General features: G+C 43.8%; 2 protein-coding genes across 3 annotated transcripts; one reads left to right on the forward strand and one right to left on the reverse strand.

Moving 5' to 3' along the window:
• Positions 1 to 456: 456 nt before the first annotated feature.
• KCTD2 (potassium channel tetramerization domain containing 2) lies at positions 457 to 13,265 on the reverse strand. The gene is made up of 6 exons (XM_005297462.5): positions 12,954 to 13,265; positions 9,861 to 9,969; positions 9,011 to 9,102; positions 7,828 to 7,923; positions 5,329 to 5,454; positions 457 to 4,214 (listed from the first exon to the last, which is right to left on the reverse strand). Exons 1-6 carry the CDS (start codon positions 13,263 to 13,265, stop codon positions 4,185 to 4,187), a joined length of 765 nt encoding a protein of 254 aa, XP_005297519.1. The 3' UTR covers positions 457 to 4,184.
• A 401-nt stretch (positions 13,266 to 13,666) lies between these two features.
• On the forward strand, positions 13,667 to 19,023 carry ATP5PD (ATP synthase peripheral stalk subunit d). 2 transcript variants are annotated; one of them, XM_005297459.4, is made up of 6 exons: positions 13,667 to 13,840; positions 14,701 to 14,831; positions 15,877 to 15,973; positions 17,277 to 17,348; positions 18,608 to 18,670; positions 18,821 to 19,023. In XM_005297459.4, the coding sequence occupies exons 2-6, from the start codon at positions 14,710 to 14,712 to the stop codon at positions 18,950 to 18,952; spliced, it is 486 nt and encodes a 161-aa protein (XP_005297516.1). In that variant the 5' UTR covers positions 13,667 to 13,840; positions 14,701 to 14,709; the 3' UTR covers positions 18,953 to 19,023. The 2 variants fall into 2 exon arrangements, with proteins under 2 accessions (XP_005297516.1, XP_005297517.1); XM_005297460.5 differs by having other exon boundaries at positions 13,788 to 14,133.
• Positions 19,024 to 21,077: the final 2,054 nt, after the last annotated feature.

Below are 21,077 nucleotides of genomic sequence, written 5' to 3' on the forward strand. Positions count from 1 at the left end.
ACAGGAAACAAATTGAATCTCCGCTAATCCATCAATCTTGCTTAAGAGACAAATAAGGAAAATGCTGGGTGCATTATGATTGGGGTAATGTAATAACTATTTAAAATACCTTCTAGAAATAATGAAAACCATTTTTACTGTTAAACACTGCCGTACAATCTCTTTCCAAATGGACACTTGCAGATCACCACTTCATGGGGGGAAGAAAGTGTTTTCTGTCTTTTGTGCTATCGTGATGTACAGAGGTGGTGGTGTTTGAGGGCTTTATTTATCATTCTTCCCCTTTGCTTTTTACCTTGTAATCTTTACAGCTGTGTACTGTGAGTTTACACCAAAGTATCCTTCCTTCCAAGTGTGTGGTAGGCAGTGGAGTAAAACAGGTGTTCAAAAAGTTATATGAAAAGACAACAGCCCAGTTGAAAAGTCAATACAAACAAAGCAGCAGGACACAGGACATTAGTTCAAACTTCCAACCCATTTCAGAATCTTTATTGAAAAAAAATTAATCACAGCATCTGAATCATTATTCAAACACATTTAATAAACAAAGAAAAACAGTAGCAAAGGGCACTGACATGTGACAAACTGTACAAAACCTCTGGGTTTGCAGGCAAAACCTGAGGGTGAGGAGCCCATGGCCAAGCTGCAGAGGTCTGAGGAGCTGTGCCCCCACCCCTGTGGCTCACCCCCCCACACTTCCCCTCGGACCACTCAGTCACCCCTGAGAAGATTGATTTAAAAATGTGCAGAAACAAAGACACTTTCAGAGAAGGTTAATTCCAGTCTCCCCATAATGGAACAATTTAGGCCACTGGGAAATTTAGATAAAACTTGCTCTCAGTTCCCAGTGCTAATGCTTTAAAGTGAACCTTCCCAAGAGATACAAAACCCTACAGCTATCTATCAGACCTCCTACCACTGCTTCCCCCCTCCCACTCACCAAAATATACTGCCCTCTAGGGTCAACAGGACTGATTTGATGTGATTCCCCCCCCACACACACCCCATGTTTTAGTTTGAGAAGATAGTTGCGACTGAGCTAAAGGAAATGGAATGAAAAGCCCCATCTCCAGCAGTTCAGTGATGCAACTAGTATGGAATGTGAAGACCAAGCGAGACCAGTTCTTCTTCAGACTTTCACAGGGCTAAAGGTGACCTATCACAGACAGTAAAGAGGAGAAACTCCCAGCTAGGTGATCTGGGAAAATATCCTGCTATTGATGGACTGCAAGTCTTTATACCTACAGGAGTCCATAGCCTTCTGGAAGACTAGAACAGACCCTTCTTATCACCAAAGAACTTGAGATCCAGTGAGGATGCAAATGACAGGAATAATTTTCTACAAGATAACTCATTCTATTGGATTTTAAGAAGAAGAAAAAGCAATTGGGTTCCAGTGGGGCATTAAATCCACTGACCAGCTCCAACAATTCTCATTGGAGGGGGAAGTTGGGGAGAGAACAGGATTTAACTTTTATAGTCTGTTCCCCAGGTATCTGGCAGAAATGTTCAATCCATTGCAACTGATACAGGACACGCTGAACTGGTCTCAGCCTGTTGTAACTACCAGGTTCTTCTTCTGGTTTGTTTTACTGGAGCCCGTTCCCTCTGGTGTGGAGAAGGTAGGGCGGTAGTATTTTTCAAACTGCTAGTCTGACAGCAGGCACTCCTCAAATGGGCTTCATGAGGCATGGTGTTTTTGATGACCCAAAAAAGGCAATGAGGTATCCTTCTGTCAACTCAAATTGTACTAGATTAAAACATCGCCCTCCAAGCAAACCTAGCACTGCTTCGTGCCCACCAGCCTGAACAGCAAGTCAGTTGGGCTTGTATTGACTGTGTCTGACAGGGCAGCTAAGTTACTCCTGTTATCGTTACTCTGATCTTTCTTGACTAATTCCCAACTTCCCCTTCTCCCCGGGGGGAAGATAGATGGTGATGTGAAGGCTAGTGTGATATGTAGCTTTTATGATGCTAAACTGCATATATGCATTTTTTTTTTATTTCTCAGTTGTGACCACAAACTGACAATGGCTGGGGCTACAAGATACCCATAGATAAGAGCTATATGTACACATCACAGTGTTATTTGGGCCCAGCCAAGGCATCCAGTCCAATCACACCCACACCATTTCATCACATGACAGACAGGGAAGATTGGGGGAGTACGAAAGCTGGATTATTGAGTGTGGTGCCACACCAACTGAATTTCAGCAGCCCAAAACTGACACAATGTGAGTTCAGACATTTGGCACAGTCTGTTATCAAGACTAGCTACTACAAGATAATCAACCCTCCTTCCTGAGAAAGAGGTGAAGACCCCACTGGAGGAGGTATGCTGACAGCAGTGTGGGGAAAAGCTGGACTGGAGAGTGTGTGTGTGTGTGTGGGGGGGGGGGGGGGGGAGGGGGGAAGCCCTCTGAATTTCTTTACTGCACCTTGTTCATTGAAAAGGTCATCCATACCCTCAGAAACCACTGGTCGCTGCCCTCTGCCCCACGTCAACAAGGAGACAGGATGGGGAACTTCCCTATGCACAAAACACTGACAAGACCACAGTGAGCCCAATTCCTTCAGGGGGAATCCCACATATCAATCCAAACAAGGAATTCTGTGCTCATGGCCTACTCCAGGACCGTCCACTATGGCCTTGCCAATGCCAGTGAATTCCAGTGTACCTGGAACTTTGGTTCAATGGCAGTTTGGGACTCGACTCAAAAGCCCAGGTGCCAGGGCACTGGGCTACAAAGGACAAAGCCAGGACGAAGGGAAAAACATGCAGCAAACTCCTACGAAATTCCATTTACCAGATAGTAGGGACATGTCACTGCTTAGGGGTGGCACCAATTCATTGAAGGGACCAGTGAGTCCAGTTTGGCTAAGATTAGAATTAAAGAAAGAGGCACAAACGAACATTTGCACGTCCATTCAAGGCATTCCAAAAAAAGTCACAAAAGTCGACACGTCACTTTGGACAAGAAACATTACAACACTTTGGCAACTTTCACCAAGCCCCCCAAAGTCTCTGCAATGCCCCTTGGTACTTCGGGCTGACCTACTGAAGGTGGGGTAATGAGCAGGCTGCAGATGTGGAATTGCCATATGTAAATAGGGGCTCTCCTCCCCAAACTATCTGATGGATTTAACAAACCTACCTGCTTGCTACAGTACAAAATAAAGCCTCCCCTAACTCCTCCTGCTGGGAGAAGACAGCAGGAGATCAAGGGAGTCCATGCTGCTGGAGACAAACAAGGCAAAGCTGAACGTGGCAGCAACAAGTCCCTAACCTGGGTAAATCAAATAACATCATGCCAGGCTAAGATAGAGCTGTGGCAAGGGCCTGGAGGGGAAGCGGGACAGGATCCCTGTCACCACTCTCATCCAACCTGGAGAGAATAAAGGACAGAACCATTTACTCTGTCACTAGCATGGGCCAATGTCGATTTTTAAAAATGCATGACGAGCAATGAGCTTTGGGATATGCCAAGAGCCCATATATAATAGTGCCAGCAGTAGACCCCTCCCAAGGCCCACATTAGACAGAAACACAACTGCTCTCCCCACTAGGATTATTTTGTATCGAACTCGGCTCTCAGGAACCCGACAAGTAACAAATACAAAGCAAGAATGAAAAAAGTTTCAGTATAAAAAAAGACAGTTCTTGTTTTTGTCACTCATTTCTAAACCCTTTTCATCTGATTTGTGTGGGGCCAACTGGTGGGGAGGAACGCTGCAGGGTATCTCCAAGTTTTCTACTTGATAAACCTGGGCACACAAAATGGCACAGCTCTAATACAAATCCTCTTTCACCTACTCCATCCCACTGGAGGTTGGGCTGACTACACGGGCTCATGGACTTGAGCAACCCTCCCAAAGGCTCTGACTGGGAATCCGGCCCAGCCATTGTTGGAAAAATTCAATACAGCGCCGGCCAAGAAAACAAAAACAAACATTTGAAAAAGGGACTATCCGACTGGAAGAGTCTCTTCTTTCCTTTGTTTCCTGGGATTAGGGGGAAGCCTTTGGTTTTGACCAGAATTATTCTCTGTTGGCAGGACAGGCTCAGCTTTGCTTTGCGTTAGCTCGGTTACTGTACAAGAGCAAGGCTGAACTGCGAAGAAACGCTCTGCCCAGCTAGATTGCCCTTTTGACATCTCGGAGTATAACAGAACCAGACACGTGGATCACATCCGGGATCCTCGCTCCTGAAGAATCTGAAAAGAGAAGGACCGGTAAAATAAAGGTTGAACTTGGACAAATTTGGATATTAGTTCTCATGTTTCGAAAAATGCTATTTGTGTCAATAGGGGAAGGAAAAATTGATGGAGGAGGGGAATGTACAAAGAATCTTCAGGAGTGGCTGTTGGTTTTTATATAACTTTTATGAATGACTGATTTCCTTGGAAAAGACAGGCCTGTGCTAAAAACACTTGGCTTTTGGTCACCGCAAGGCATAACAGGCCTGTGCTAAAAACACTTGGCTTTTGGTCATAACATTTATTGTTTGAGGCTGTGTGATCTGTGCATGTTTAAAGATGCATAGTCTTGGTCCATAATGCAATTCTTTCCATTTTTCTACCCAGATACCTCACCCACTCAGATTCAGCAGCATGACTGTAGAAGGATTTAAAAAAAGTATAATATTGTACTTCACAAATGTTAAGACGCTAATTCTAGTCACCTCTGTGGTAAGCATTATAACCATTTTACAGCTGGGTTATATGACCTGCCCAAGACCACAGAGCGTGTATGGCAGAGCTAGGAGTGGAGTGACTAGTTCCAAGGTCTATACTCAAGACCACTAAACCTATGCGCCTCCCTCAGAACCTTTAGAAAAACTGGAGATCAGAGATGATAAAGCCTCTTCTAGAGACAGGTCAGTTGCACATAGGAAGTTCAGAAGGATAGTTTCATATTTTTCAGATCCTGATCAAAGGTTGATCAAAGGAAAACAACTAACCAACCTCCTTTACTCCCTGCAATGGCTGTCAGCTAGGAAATGTGATCTGCTTCACTCTTCCTAGTTGTGCTAACCCCTCCTTCCCTCCTTTCTACATATTTAAAAAAAAAAGTTCATCACTTTCCCGTATATCTATGGCACAATGTGAAATGTACAAAGAGCTTTGGAACTGTATAGATTTGCTGTAATGTCATCTAGTAAAACTGCAAATCTCACTGGAGGATGTGGGGGCAGAGGGAAGAGTGAAAGAGAATAAGCGTGTGCAAGGAATCACTACTATCAACCTCATGGCATCATTAGAGCATAGTGGAATTTCTTTTCTGTGTACGGGGACATTTGAAGACCACTCTCTTAACCAGGCTCCTCACCTTTGCCTTCTCACTAGGTTCGATGACAATGCCATTGGTAGAGTTATTGAGCTCCCTTGAGACGACACAGAGGAATTCTGCCTGGTCCTCATTTCCATAGTTATAGGAAGATCCAATGCTGATTAGCTGAAGAACAGGAAAATAACCAAGAGGATGTAAGGATTAATGCAGCAATAGCCAATGGACTTTGCTCTGTCCTTGTTATCGCTTTGTGTGTGGCTGGTTGAACCCAGTCAGACCTAAAGTTTCAACAGGACAAAAATCTCTGGGGTATTAACTTGTGTTATAAACTTTTCTGTCAAATAGTATGCATATTCTTGGTCCATGACTGGACGTGCTACAGAGCCCCCTGGTGGTGGCTGAACTCAGGGAAAATGGACTGAAAGGGTAACAGGGAAAGCTGTGATGCATTTTCCAATTAATGAAAACATTGAAAATATTGATCACATTTTGCAATACAAAATGTTAAACCTTCAGAGAATGGATATGCCAGGCAATGTGGGCTCTACAGAAGGAGTCATTCAGTCCAGACGATACACTTGTTTAACGAAATTCTAGGAATTCAGCTTCTGACTTTTTGATGCAGAAACATTGGACAGGCAATTTATTTGTCACAAAGGTAGGACAGCATATTCCAAGAACTAAAGGACATCTGGCAAACTAGCACAATTCTTTTATAATGATTACATTAAAGTGACAGCCTGGAGTAAACAGCATAGCGGTAATTTGTATTTCTCAGCCCTGCTCTTCAGACTAGCCTTGGATTTTACATCCTGAAGAAAAACAGTATGAATCTTGTGTGTATTTTAATGGACACACAGTTCTGCACAAAGGATTTTAGAAAAGAGAACCTCACACTTATAACAAGGGATAGATGCGGCTCCCTGTCCCCTGAGTATAATAATCATATCCATTGTTCTGTGGGTCTGAAGGAGGATTAGCCAAGCTGTAATAATGGAAATGGCTTGTACAATGAATGAGCTTTAATGGTTGCATTGATTCACTACTGAGGACAAAAGACTTGGTTTTAGGATGTCAATGGACTGTTTTCCCTTTGTATTTTACCACTTGACCGTCTAAACTATAATGAACATAAACAGCTGCACTTCAGACCATAAGTCACTGTGGATACACAGAATCCATGTTAATTAGGAAAGATATTTAGCAGCTATCTTCCTACCTCAGCTACACTGCTATTTATACTCGCACTAGCTCTCATTGAGCTAGTGGAGTATGTGTATATGAGCCAAGGAATCGCAGCCCTAGCTCATAGCATAGATATAGCCATAGAGAGAACCTGTCGGGATGACAGGGGAATTGAATTCCTCACCCTGGTCAATCCTTGGTGTCTGTGTTAAGACTGCTAACAAAGAGCAAATAGTGCCAAATGTGATATGGATGGAGCGGCTCTGTGTTTTGCCACGCCGATGCACGGCAGTCAGGCGGCTTTCGGCAGCGCGCCCACGGGCGGGCCGCTGGTCACGCCAATTCGGCGGCATGCCTACGGGAGGTCCACCGGTGCTGCGCCTTTGGTGTCCCCGCCGCGGGACCGGTGGACCTCCTGCAGGCATGCCGCCGAAGGCTGCTTGACTGCCACCCTCACAGGGACCGACAGGCCGCGCCCCAGGCATGCGCTTGCTGCGCTGGTGCCTGGAGCCGCGTTGGTGCCTGGAGCCGCCCTGGATATGGACACTTGTCCACTGGAAAATGGACACTGAACCATCACATTGATATCAGATTGGTGACTGCACAGCTAGCAGACAGTCACAGCTTTTGGTCACTACTAAGCTGGGCTGGATTTGAATAGATCTAGAAGTGAAGGCTCTATCCTATTAGTCCTATGAGCGATCTGGGGTCCTCATATTTCATTGCAAACAGATATTGCAGATCTATTTCAGCTATAGTTCAGGAACTGTCATGATATATAGACCAGCTTGGTGGCTTAAGTTCTTTGTATATCCACACAAGAGAACTGTTTGTGATTTCTGATACCAAAGTTGGGGCTGATTTATGCCCTCGGCAACTCCCTTGAAACATGGCCAAGCAAACTTGTGTTGTAAATGTAGCATCGTTCACGTTTGCAGGGCAAGGTATTTCTCATGTCACTCAACACTTCTCTGTGAAGGGGTTGTGCTGCTGGGCTCTGAAGAAAGTAGTTTTCACTTCTCCTGGATCCCATCATTCTCCTTGGATAAAAGCTCCACAGTGGGGCCAGGAAAATGTGGGAGGAGAGAAGAATTTCTTAAGAGTCCGACAAGGATACAAAAAATCTCAAGGGAACATTATTTATTTCTGGTTATGGGTTCAGTAAGCTACTGTTGTTCCCCTGCCAGTTATTCCATATAAGGTGGACTGATTCTGGATACAGACTCCCCACCGCCAGCAGGAAGGAGTCGTGAGAGGGGTAGTTAAACAGAAATCTAAACTCATTCCATATGCTGTTCCCACAGGGGGATCCCTTTCTTTGGATATAGGAATGGCAATCATTGGCAACAGTACCTGTTCAAATTTCCATCCATCGGACATAGTGGACACCATCTGTGTGAGCTCTTCCTCTTGGCATTGCAGGACTCTGTACACATGTTTCACGGGTCCCTAAAGCACCAAGGGCAGAAAAAAACAAAAAGCAGGAATTTTAAAATCAGGAGAGGGAGTTGGCTTAGCGGTGTTTGCTTTCAGACAAAGAAATACAGCTGAGGTTTTAGTGTCTTCTTGTAGGGAAACCTGATCTATCTTGTGCCTTGAGGATTATAATAGAAGAGGAAGACTGAGTTGCATAGACTTTCCCAAACTAGTCTACATTATATAGTTGAATTTTTTTTTTCCTGGTGAGGGTAGTGAGGATTTTGAGGTGACACTGTCAAAATCATGTAAATGATAGGAGCTTAAGTCCTCCAGGTGTTTTGAAAATTTTACTCGTCTAGCATTGAGTCTAAAAATTAAAAACAGCAGCAGCAAAAAGAATTGCAATAAAGAAATACTGAGAGAAGATGCTGTTCTGAGATGGCTTATATTTGATGGAAATATTAAAATTGTCTGGGAAGGACAAGAAAAGCATGTCCGTAGATCTCATTTTGTAAATATAATGGGAGAGAAAATCACCCAAGTTCCCTTTCTTAGGGTTGACTTCAGGGAAAGCGCGACCCACAATTCTAGTAACGTCCCACACCAAGGAAAGGGAAATAGACTACACTGGGCACTCACACAAACTGTTTATGCAACCTAACGTTTTCTGCCAAAATTGTATCACTGCACTTTTATTCATTGCCAATTTAATAAAACATATTAAAGCAACTCCCATTCTCTAAATGGGATGCATGGCCCATGTACTCATAAGATCTTTTAGTAGGTCAGCTAGCTAATCTGCTTTTTGGATCTCAAAGTCCCAGCTATTGTCTGAGTCCTCATTTTCAAGCCTTGTTTCAACTGACCCCATTTCCAGCCCCCTTCAATTCAATTGCTCCTGACCTCTACCTGCAAATATCGGGGAGTAGGTTTGAGAGCCTGTGCCAGTAACCATGAAGGATGCGTGCTCGCATCCATCAGAAAGTAGGGACATCCAACTACTTGAGAGACTAGACACCAAGTCTGCTGTCACGTGTCTCACCCTGCAGCACACTGTCCCTCTGTCACACCTTTATAAATGACTGAGTTTTTCTACTTAAGTTTTAAGATGCATTACTTGAGAGGTTCTGTTCTCATTGTCCCGTATCCGCTCCTTCACCAGACGCACCAGGGATGCAATATTGTAAAACTCGGCTTCTTCCAGTACCCCTACAAAAATCCAAAAGCAGAGGAAGAAATTCTGTTAGTCAACAGAAAACAGAATAAGGACAAATTTATCAAAAGGATGCAGTGCATGGTATCAATTTGTAGTTAACTTTATATTTGCAATCTAAGCCTGTATGTGGTACAATAAATGGATACAGAATGGATGGTGGTATTGAGCTGAGTCTAAGAAAATGCTCTACTCAGATGGTCATAGCCTCCTTATGTGAAAGCATATATCATCTAACAGAGGCATACTCCCCCTTCTCTAGGATTATAGAAACCCACCAGGCTGTAATAGGGAAATTCTGCTCTTTTATTGGAGGCTTTTGGCAAAATAGGTTTAGCCATCTCAGATCAATCTATTTCATCATCTCAGCATATTACAAAAAAGCCATTTATGTCTCTGGATATACAGGACAGCAGTTTTTGAAAAGAGAACAGGAGATCATTCTTAGACAATGTTTCCTCTCTCAAAAAGTACAATTTGCTGTTCAAAGCCAATGAGTTGAGCATAGCAAGGATAGCCTGCATTATGATCTAAGGTCTCTGCTTCCAGTATATATATGCTTCATATTATTCAAGAACGTCTTTGTGGGAATCTAAAAGAAAACTGCATTATTGCGAAATGGAGCTGACACAAGGCACCATGTTAATGCATTAGGAAGCCTCCACACCCAGACTAGCTCTAAGTAATGACTGGCAAGTCAAACCATGCCAATGGGGCGTTTACAGTTGTTTGCTCTGCAATAAATGTTTCTTACCTTCTTCTGCCAGCTCCTTGTTTATTATGAGTTTTCCATGTCGGAGGTAGTTCAGGATCGGACCAAAATAAGTGGGATCCCTGTCGATGAGATATGCCCCTGTCTCATCCTGTGAAACACACATGGGAGTCAAGCTAGATGCCTCTCTACACTGGGACTCCTAAAATTACTAACCCCTCCTGAAGCTGTATTGGTGTTAACAATGATGAGAAAACTTTGGAAAATTTCTGTAGCGTAGACAGGCCCATGTTTGCAATGTTGAGTAGTGTTTGGGGTGGGGAAGATTGGAATGTGGAAAGTGAGCCTGTCTACACTAATTTTCTTTCTGCAACTTCTGATCCAGCATGAGTACCTGTTAAAGTGAACCAGAGAAGTTGGTGTGTGGGAGCAATAGCATGAAACAGATCATCCTGATCACAGGAATTGGGTTTTCTTTCAGGTAAAAAGAAGAGGCAACTCCAATTTTTTTTAATAACCTTCTGTTTATATAAATGGCAAACTCCTAAACTCCTTTTTATTTATCTGAAAATTACACCAAGGCCAAAGGACCCTTTGGGAATCAGGCAATCTCCACAATGCAAATTAGCGTCAGCTCTAAAATTTAACTACATTGAAATGGCTCTTGTTCCATAAAATGCATCTTTAGAACAAAACTTCCTTGCACATAGTCCAAATCTCAGCTTATCACTTAAGATACAGATTTCACATTTTACTCATTTCTCTCTAAATCATATTTCCACAGATACAGTCCTTGTTAATCTTTATTTCAAATCTCTATCTTTATATACCATGCTGGATTCAGCATGTCTGTATGTACCAATTCATCTCTTAAATGTGACTACTAGCACAAATATCTGCTCCTAAAGCACCAAATGCTACTGATGAGGTTTAGAAATAAATAATATTTCTACAGTACTTTACAGACAAATAAGATCGTCCATGACCTGAATATATTAAAACTTTAGAACATAATCTTGCGAACTCTATCTCAAAGGAGTCAATGGGGCCTACTCTTATGAGTATTTGCTGGAGTGGGCCCAATATTTAGACAATGTGATAATGGACAGCAACAAACAATTAGGGTTGGGGGGAGGGTTACAATAAGGTAAAGTGTTTGTCTTGGTGAGTCCAATATTTATTGATATTGAAATTTTAAAAATATTTAACTGTTTATGAGCTAAGCCCCAAATCCTTTCAACTGGATCCATGCAGGCAGACCCGAAACCTAGGCACCTTAAGGGACAAGTGCTTTTTCCTATAAATCAAAATAAACAAAAATGTAGGTCACAGTAGCACTCACTCAGCACTGTGACAACAGGGACAAATGTTATTGCTCCTACAAAAACTGCAGTCTTTTTATTCAGTCTGCTTTTTGTTTCTGTGGACTTGTTCAATCAGAAAACAAAATAATGCTTCTGAGGAAATTAAAGAAAAATAAGACACACATAACCCAGGCCTCATTGCAAATTATTAATGGTTTGCATCTCCTCTAGACAACATGTTGATTTCTAAACTATGCATCAGACACTTAGCGCACCTCCTTATTTTTTCACTTCTTAAAATCAACATTGCAATAACAAATTAGATCTAATGTAGGGCCTTTCACAGCGCACAACATGGTAAGATTATCAACAATTAATAGGTGAAAGAAAACACATTTCTTTCCCACACATGATTTAGTTGGGGATTGGTCCTGCTTTGAGCAGGGGGTTGGACTAGATGACCTCCTGAGGTCCCTTCCAACCCTGATAGTCTGATTCTATGAACCAAGTTTGATGTGTTGACACAGAACAACACAGACCTTTTAGAAATACTTTGACGCAGCAAGCATTCATGATCATTACAAGTAGGTCACAGTGCGGTTTTTAAACACCACAGAATGGTTCAGCTTATTTTGCTCATTGAGCAAATTAGGTGCTACTGAGATTGGGGCAGTCTGCTTTACAGCAGAATAAATGTTTTTTTTCGGAACCCCTTCTTACTCTGTACTGAGATACTAAGGTAATAGGAGCTAGTATAAATACCTTAAACAGATTATTTGACAGGTAGGAATTTTAACTCCTGATTAATCTTGTAGTTGGGAGGAAGGAGTGTTTATTTAATTCTGTATCTAATTTCTCTGTAAAGTGTTTTGTGATAATTATATAAAGAATATTCTAGAAAATAAAGATTGTAGTTACCAACATATTGATTTATTTGTGAAATTCCCAGTAGGGGTAGGAGGTTGAAATCTGAGTTCTCAAAGCCGCAGACCAAAGTACATAGCATATATTAATACACTTAGTAAGTAATAAAGCAAACCACAGAAGAATATAAAGAAAAGGAAAAATGACAAATATATTCCTAGGCTGAGAAAATCTACTAAATACTTAGATCTAGAGAACAGTCAAGTGTTTTATAATTGATGAGGACTTCCCCAAACTCATTAGTCCTCATAAATAAGTCATTGTTTAGGTGCAGCCTAAATGATTTGGGGGCATGTGATACACTTATGGGTGTTGAGCACACATGGGTGTGGGAAACACAGCTGGTAGTTAGTGTTGTGATGTGGGTATAGCTGTAGTGGAAGAGTATAGGGGAGGGTAAGAGATTGCTGTCATAAAAGGAGCTAGACAGACAGAGGAAAGATTTATGCGCACAGCACATGATCTGGATGAGAGGGGGTAGGGTTGGTGTTTATGCTGGGTGAATAAATGCCCACAGCTTCAACCCCCTCAAGTTGTCTGATCTGAACTGGGTCCCCTCCTTCCAGCAGAAGTAGCCCAAAGCCTAAACTGGTGTGTGCGCGAGAGGAGCCTGCTGTGAATGGAGGGGGCGTTAGAGGCTGTAGGGACACGCTGCCCCAGCTATTTTGGGGCGGTGGTTATGACTAACACGGGTTAAGTGTGTATGTGGACGCTGCAGTCCTACTATTTCCTGGCGGAAGAGGGGACACTGACCGCTCTGTATCTCTAGCGGGGGGCAGGTTAGTCAGTTCGGGGGGAAGGGATGAGACTTGCGTGAGGGTGCGATCGGGATTGTGGTCTCCATAGGAGTTTGCACGGCGTCGGGGGTTCATATGGCGCCCGTTGCCCGCCCCGCGCAGCCCCTCACCTTGTCCGAGCCCAGCTCGGGCCCGTCCTGGCAGCAGAGGCGGCACAGGAAGGACTTGGGCTCCCGACACAGGGTCTGCCGGGTGCTCACGAAGTATGTGCCGCCCACATTGAGCCGGACCCACTTGGAGCCGGAGCCAGGCCTGTCCGCGACGGGCGGCTCGGAGCTACGCGGGGACAGCCCCCCTCCGGAACAGGCAGGCCCGGCCAGGCGGGGGCTCGGCGGCCCGGGAGGAACCGGGATACCCCCGAGTACCGGGCTGGGCGTACGGCCCCGGGGCGGCCCATCCCCCGCCGCCATCAGCTCCGCCATCCTGGACCGTGACTTCGTGGGGAGTCCCAGGCGAGGGCGGCCACCCTCGCTCAGCGCTGGGGGGAGAGCTGGGTCCGGCGCCCGGCAGCCATCGCTTCCCTCACAACTGTTCCCCCCCTCCCAGGAAGAGCCGGACTTGACTTCCGGGTCACCAGCGACCTCCCAGTCACACCAAAATCCTCACGCGACGCACACAAACCAATGGCTGTGTTAAGTGGGGAGCCCCAGGCACAAGCCGGTAAAGAAAAACACAGGAATACAATATAATACAATAGGCAACACCTGAGGAAGAGCGGAATATTACTTCCGGAGCAACCGGAAGTGAGTAAGGGACATGCCCCTGGAAAACTCGGAATTTTGGAGGCTGGCGGTTGACATGAAGAGTAAAAGAGAGGGGAAGATTTTTTTAAATTATATTGGTGTTAAGAGAGCCATTGAGAATCATTTCCGGGTTGTCTAAGGGGGTGGGAGGAGAGTGCGAGTGAGTCCTTCCGGGGGCACCGGGCTATGATTGGTTGGCGTCGGACCGGGTTTCCGGAGGGTGCCTGGCAGCAGGGTGGTGGCGGTCGCTGAAGGTGAGACCAACCCGGGTGGTTTGGGTTGGGGCGAAGACCTCGGCGCGGGCGGCGCTGCGTGTCTGGGGTGGTGGGACTCTGCATAGCAGGGCGGTGTGTCCGGCTGGGCCTGGGGACGGGGACGGGCGCAGCCGGTGCTCGGATCCCGTCACCTCCCCTGAGCTGTGCCGGGCTATGGGGGACTCGTGCCTGGAGGGGGCGGGGTGAGTCGAGGAGCACTTTCTCCCCTGAGTCAAACCTCCGATGATGTCCCCGCTTGGCGTTAGAAGTGGCTTTGTGGTGCTGCCTTTCAGGTGAGAGGGGGCTGGACTTGATGGTCTGTCGTGGCCCCTTCCAGCCCTTAATCTGTCTGATAATTCTGTTAAATCAATGTAGTGATCAGTAGTGACAATCAAAGTTCCCGTAGCGAGAGCAGCGTGATATCTGGAGCCTGACTCTGTGGCTCAGTAACCACACATTGGTTATTATAATTCCAGTAACTAGGCAGAGTAGCCTTTACTTTGTCTTAAATAGTTTCATAGTGTTGCTGTGTGCTGCCATGTTCCACCCCAGGAATGACTGCATTTGAGTCCTGTTGAAATGAACTCTATATATCTTATCTAGCAAAGCGAAGTATTGTGGTACTCAATTATTGCTTGTAAAAGTGCTTCTCTCTTCTCAGCAACATAAGAAATATGAAGTGTTGTTATGAACATTACTCTTGGTGGGAGTCAATAGAATGAGTGCAGTTGCAGCAAAGAGATAGCCGAACTGGTTTCAGTTGATGAAATACCCAGACTTTTACACTGATGAAAATAAACTTGCCTGTTCTTCTAGATTTCTCTTCAAATTTAAGTTTCTTTGCTGTTTTCTTTTTCTAGAACACAAAAATGGCAGGTCGCAGAGCTGCTCTGAAAGCGATCGACTGGATGGCATTTGTAGAGAGAGTGCCTCCCAATCAGAAAGCTATGTTTAATGCCCTGAAAACACGCAGCGATGCTCTTTCAGCCAAGTGAGTATATTTCAGTGTGAAAAGGTTGCTCTGGTGAGAAGATGGTGGTATTAGCAATTCAGCACTGGCAGTCCATGTGTAAACCAATGTAAAAATAGTTTTAAGTGCTATTCTCATAACTGTGTGCCTGCCATAAGGATGTTAAAATAATTATCTTAATTCTTCTCGATAAAGCCTGTTTTTTTTTTTTTTTTTTTTTTTTTTTAACAGCCAAATTCTGCTTTCTCTTGATCTTCTCCATAGTGCTACAGTGGCTATAATGTTAGTGGGAGTCCTGAGAGAGGTTACATTTGGTCTGATCAAAAAAGTCTTTTAAAAAGTGTTTGACTTGTTGCCAAATCTTGGTATAAACAATAGTGAATCCTATTGGACGTTAGATTTGCTATTGCTAGATGCACATGTTGTTTGACATGCAGCTAAGATTTGGCCTTCACTTACAATTTATACCTGCATTGCTATGTCGGTCGGGCGTGTGAAAAATATACATCCCCTAGTGACATAGTTAGGCTGACAAAACCCTCAGTGTAGATACAGATATGCTGACAGAAGAGGCCTTTTGTCAGCATTGCTAGCATGGCTGAGGGAGGTGGTGTTCCTACGCTGGACAAAAACCTTTAGTTTGTGTACATTGTGTCTACACTGGGGGCTGTGCCAGCACAGGTTCTGTAGTGTAGATACAGCTAAAATGCCATTGCTTATTATCTTTCTTTTTTTTTTAAACCCTTTGTCAGCCTTGCAAAACTGTAATGAAAACTAACCACCCCATTCACAAACTCTCCTTGCCTGCTCCTACCATGTTCATGATGAAAAAACTGAGAGTATCATACTTGCCCCTCCACCAAAAAAAAAAAAAAAAAAGCAATATTGCCATTTCCGTGTTAATGACAAGTGAAAATATTGGCAACTAAAATTAGTGTAGTTGCTACCCTGGGGCCTGATGATGGGTGTGGGGCAACGGATACTGCAGAGTTGTCCGGTGTGGAACTGGGAGCTCTCTGAAATTACTGGGGGTTGTTCTCTCAGCTGTTCTGCTCCACCTGTACAGGTTGACCTCGTTGCCAGAGAAGCCCCCCGCTATTGATTGGGTTTATTACAAGACTGCAGTTGCTAAGGCTGGCATGGTGGATGAGTTTGAAAAAAAGGTGAGATTCTCGTCCTCAATTAGATGTTGCTGCTGTTTTGAAATCCAAGTGGAGGCTGCTCATATCTGATGCACAAGACACAGAACTGTGAACTTTTCCTTTAGCAGACTGCTAGGAGAGATTATTAGGAGGTATTGGCCCAGATCCTGTGCTGTGGTGTGCAGCTGCTTTGCATCACACTGCTAGCACAAAAGCTGGCATAGCTAACCATAGGAAGGGGCATTTTAGAGGAGGGGGATCCTCCAGTGGCATAAAGCTAATGCTTTTTCTCTTACAGCCTGCATAGGTTTTCCCAGCTGTAGGTGTAGAAGTGGCCTGAGGAAAGGGTATGTGGTCAGAGCTTTCCTATTGTCTGCTGATTCCCAACTGCCGTATTAGCCTCTTGAGACTTTTAGTAGTCTGCGTAATTTAGAGCAGCGTGATGTACGCTCTGATACTTGCCTGCATGCAGCTGGTCCAGTAGCGAAAAGGCCACCTTTGTACACCTCTATCACATTCTGAGCTGTGCTGTGTTCTCCTTGGCTGTGGCCAAGGCCTGGCCCAGAAGCCTACTGGAGTAAAATTTTGCAAATAAACTATTGAATGAGGTGTGATGGCTTGAGAAATGGAACAGTCTTTCCCCAGAGAGCACAGAGTTAACATCCGTTCAACCCTTGCCATTGAAGGGCAGGAAGTAAAAAGCACTGTTAACTCCCCGAAGTGGTGTGGTAATAAGACTAATCCCATGAATGGATGTTAACTTCTTTCTTTTTTTTTTTTTTTTTTTTTTTTTTTTTAAATAAATGTGCATTGGGCAAATAACCAGTGATTTGCCCAGTATCACATAGGGGGTTGGTGTCCGAGCTGGAATTAGAACATAGCAGTTCTTGGCTCCTGGCCCTCTGCCCAGTCCACAAGGACCCACTGACCTTTAGAGGAATTCAGGCGCTTCTTTTTCATCTGTATAACTTGACTTAGTTTGTGGGACAAGATAGTAGCCCTTTGGCATTAGATTGTTAATGCTTCTATACAGCACCACGTTTTGGCTCTGTACAAGACTATCAGCATCCTGGTGACAGTGTAGTGCTGAGTAAGTTGTGTACATATGAGAGCCAACAAACGCTATTTGTGAAGCTGGCATCAAGTTGAGTTGATTGGTGACCTACTGCAGGAAGCCAGTTCACTTGGAAGGGTCCGAGAGTGTTTTTGGGGAGACCAAAGAGCACTAGTCTGGCTACTGGGGAAATATTAGCTCTGGGAGCATGCAGGGCTTTTAACGGAATTGAGAGGCAACATGTTTAGAATTTATTTTTTGAATTTACAGTACAATGCACTAAAGGTTCCTGAGCCTGTGGACACACAAACAGACAAGATAAATGCCCAGGAACAGGAAGCTGTAAGTATTTAAAAACTCTTCCCTGCCACATGGTTTCTCTTTGATCTTTGTAGCGGTATAGAATAATTCTGACTTGGAGTCTGCTGGTGGGTTTGTGCTGAGGTGCAGGAGCTGCAAGTCTGGGTTTGTGCGTATAGGCAGCTTTTGAGCAAGAAAGGTTCTCTCTACCTATCCATGACCACACTTGGGGGATTTAGAGTCTGGGACTGGATTGCAGTTCTGCTTGCTCTTCTGGTGTAATACACTAATTTCAAGTTTAAGACAAAGGCAACCGAACTCTGCTCAACCGAGGATCATATTGGCATCTTGTCAGCAGCCCAGAGGATGCACCTAAGTTTCATCAAATAGGCCTGACTCCTTTTTAATGTGGAGTTGGCATTCTTGGAGACTGCAGGGGTCAAGATGGAGCATTGCATAGTGGGACTTCTATTCTATGGGTTCCTCCTCTGTGTGAAAGAGGAGGGTGGGTGTAACATAAACTCCACAGGTTGTGTTCAGGTCATTGATGTTGTCTTTAGCCAGAGAATTTATCAGCCTCAAGAGCTCCTTGTGGCTTCCTGTTACAGAATGTGTTTGCCTAAAAACTTCTAGATCACTAGAGTCTTGTAATCCGCTGTTCCAAACAAGTTTGAACAAAGCGGCTTACATGACATTTAGCCACAGAGGCTGAAGCCTATGGCTTAGGGAGTTTACCTGACTTCAGACTCTCCCTTCAATCTCTTCAAAAAAGGAGGAGTGGAATCCACTTCCTAACTGATCAGTGCAACAGGGAATGGTAACTTCAAACCTCTCTCCATCTTTCCAGGTTTGGGGAGCAAAATCACTTAGTAGTTGTTACAAGTAACACCTAAGATAACTAACTTCTTTCTATTATAGTAAAAAAAAAAGATCTATTTCTTCAGTTTCTTTTGTGCTTTTGAAAGCGCTTTGGGGAAATGATTAAACTGAGTATGCACTTAGTCAATTTCCCTCTTGTATCTCACATAGCAACAGGGGAGAGAGAACTTGTATTAGAAAACAAACCGTTATTGTAAACCCACAAAAATTGCAAGGAGAATCAGGGGCAGGTATAGGGCTTGAAATTACTTTTACCAGTTTTTATTTAAAGCAGCTGCTTTTTTAAGGTCAGTGCCTCTTTAATGAAGAGGTAAGATGAGAATGCTGACTCCCTCTAAAGTGAAATAGGATGAAAGTCACAGCTTCACTGCAGGAAACAATCTAGGATTAATGTGCTCACCAAATCCTTTGTTCTCTTGCAGGCTAAGAGTGCTGCTGAATATGTGCAGGCCTCTAAATCCCGTATTGTCCAGTATGAGAAACAGGTGGGTTTGATGGGGTCTACCCTGTGAATTTCATGTTTAAGGCAGCTTGGTATGAAACCTTGTTTTAGTTTCTAATTGTACATCTAGTTTAATTTGAATTCTTGCTTACATCTGACTTTAACATTTTCTTGACTCTCCTCCAACTTCAAGCTTGAGAAGTTCAGAACCATGATTCCATTTGATCAGATGACATTTGAGGACTTGAATAAGGTCTTCCCTGAAACCAAACTGGACAAGGAGAAGTATCCATACTGGCCACACAAACCTATTGAAGACCTGTAAATCTGTCTGAAAGCAGTTTCTGGTGACTGTCCAATTCTCTAGAATCTTTTAAATAAAGTAATTGTACAGGGCTTCAGAAAAGTGTCCTTGTCTTGATCTCAAAACTAAAAGATTAAATTAAATCCACTAGGAGTTTTTTTTTTTTTAAGTGGGAGACGAATGCTGTCAAATAAGCAGGCAACTGGTTTTGGAGGCTCTGCACTCTTTACAGGGTGGGGATAGTTCCTGAAGGAGGACAGGATTGAGTCTTCCAAGCAGGATGCCAAGGTTTAGTGTTTGTAGAATACTCTCCCTGTTCTTGCCGTTCAGGTTAAACCCAAGGTTGTTCAGGTGACTGAGATAACAGTTCAGCTGCACAAATGAGCAGCCCAGTTTAGTTTTCAGCCCTTTCCTGTATTACAAGTGCAAGCATCTCTCTGTAGCCTGCCCATGATACGCTCATTGGACCTGGTTAGTGGTAGCCTGGACTCCAATCACAGTTGGAGGAGCCTGTCTCATCCCATCAAGACCAGCACTAATCTAGTCCATTGTGCTATTTCATGTTTGCTTTGTTCCCCCCAGGACTCCACGTGTAGTTCAGCACTTTTGAGAGGTACAGCTCAGAGGACTTATACCTACTCCAGTAATTCCCTGTCAGCTGGAACACTAGCTCCATGAATGTATTTTATTCCGGTAACTTATTTGCTGATGGGATGCCCTAGGTGTACACATTGTTTACAAAGCACATGCAAGAGCAAGGCTCCTGCCCTGCAGAGCTTGCAGTGTTATTCAGACATGCAGTACACTGCTTAATTCAAGCATAAGAAACAAGAAAACCTTGTTAGGGAGGAGGTTGAGGCAAGCAAGTATTAGAAAAGGCAATTCGCCCACATTTAACTGCTCCATTGTACAATAATGACGATGCTAAACAGTAGTGATAAAAGCAAATGGCTGCAGAAAAGCACCTGATCCAGAACTAGCAGAGCTGAGTCGCACTCCTGTAGCTCTGCCTGGGTCCCAATTCGCTTCCCTTCTGCATTGATTGTTTCCATAAGCATGGGTAGTTCTGTATTTCCCTTTCCAAGTGGGCTTGAATCTCTCCTCTCCTCCTCTTGTCCCCTGGCCATCTCAGTCAGCGAATCTCCTACAATGGGCAGAACAGCAGCCAAATGTAAATATACTTTAAGGGAAATTGTGGACAAGAGCAGAGGCCTGCGTGATGCTAAACTTGACTTTATTTGCTTGATAGTTTTTATTAAACTTCATACATCTTTCTATCAGAAAATCTCAAGGACTTTTCTGGCTCAAGGGACTTGTGGGGTTGGCCAGAATTGGTGGACTCTACGTGGGGCTGGCTTTACAGCTGAGCCTACATAAATAATAAAGGTGCAGCTTGTGTGTGTGTGTGTATATATGTGTGTGTGTGTGTGTGTGTGTGTGTGTGTGTGTATATATATATATATATATATATATATATATATATATATATATGTTGCCTACATATATTTCATTAATATAATATATGCACCATAATGATGTTGAGAGGTAGGTGTCTTAACTGTGTGTCAATTTATGATCAAATGTGGCCTGAAACACAATGGACATGGATTCTAAGCCTGCTAACGTGATTGATTTCCAGAGATAAGGGGCTCCCTACTGACAGAACCCTGCTACTGGATACAGAGTATTCAAATGTAGGTAACCAAACACCAACCCTGCTTGCTTAGGAGGTTTCCAGATGTTGTTCTAGCTTGCTTGCGGCATCTCAGCAGTTTGATAGCCTTGAGTAAAGGGTGTAGGGGTTTCTTTTTGAGCTGTATTAATAGGCAGGTCTCCAATACACCCATAATCATTAGGACAAAGATGCCTATGAAAAACATCACTGCAAAAGAAGATGAAGAGGATGTGATTGATAAACTCTCTGCCTTACTACTTCTAGATCCATAATTCTATGTACTGTGGGCTTCTGCTTAATAGAAGAAATATAGTGCCCCAAGTCCATAAACTGCTCTGCATAGGGACTTCTGGTATTACAACTCTACTGCAGTGACTAGTGTTCCTCTTCTTCCTATCTTTGAATAGGCGACACATTTGTACTCTGCTCTCTTCCTTACATTCAGTGTATGTCTAATATAAAGTGACTTAC

The sequence above is a fragment of the Chrysemys picta genome, chromosome 12, assembly GCF_011386835.1.
Source record: "Chrysemys picta bellii isolate R12L10 chromosome 12, ASM1138683v2, whole genome shotgun sequence".
In the NCBI taxonomy this organism is placed as follows: Eukaryota; Metazoa; Chordata; order Testudines; family Emydidae; genus Chrysemys; species Chrysemys picta.

Coding starts and splice junctions, on each gene's coding strand:
- ATP5PD (XM_005297459.4), top strand. CDS start 14,710: ATGGCAGGTCGCAGAGCTGCTCTGAAAGCGATCGACTGGATGGCATTT. Junction 15,974..17,276: donor TGGATGAGTTTGAAAAAAAG/GTGAGATTCTCG, acceptor TTGAATTTACAG/TACAATGCACTAAAGGTTCC. Junction 18,671..18,820: donor TTGTCCAGTATGAGAAACAG/GTGGGTTTGATG, acceptor TCCAACTTCAAG/CTTGAGAAGTTCAGAACCAT.
- KCTD2 (XM_005297462.5), bottom strand. CDS start 13,265: ATGGCGGAGCTGATGGCGGCGGGGGATGGGCCGCCCCGGGGCCGTACG. Junction 9,970..12,953: donor CCGAGCTGGGCTCGGACAAG/GTGAGGGGCTGC, acceptor TGTGTTTCACAG/GATGAGACAGGGGCATATCT. Junction 9,103..9,860: donor CAAGGAGCTGGCAGAAGAAG/GTAAGAAACATT, acceptor GGATTTTTGTAG/GGGTACTGGAAGAAGCCGAG.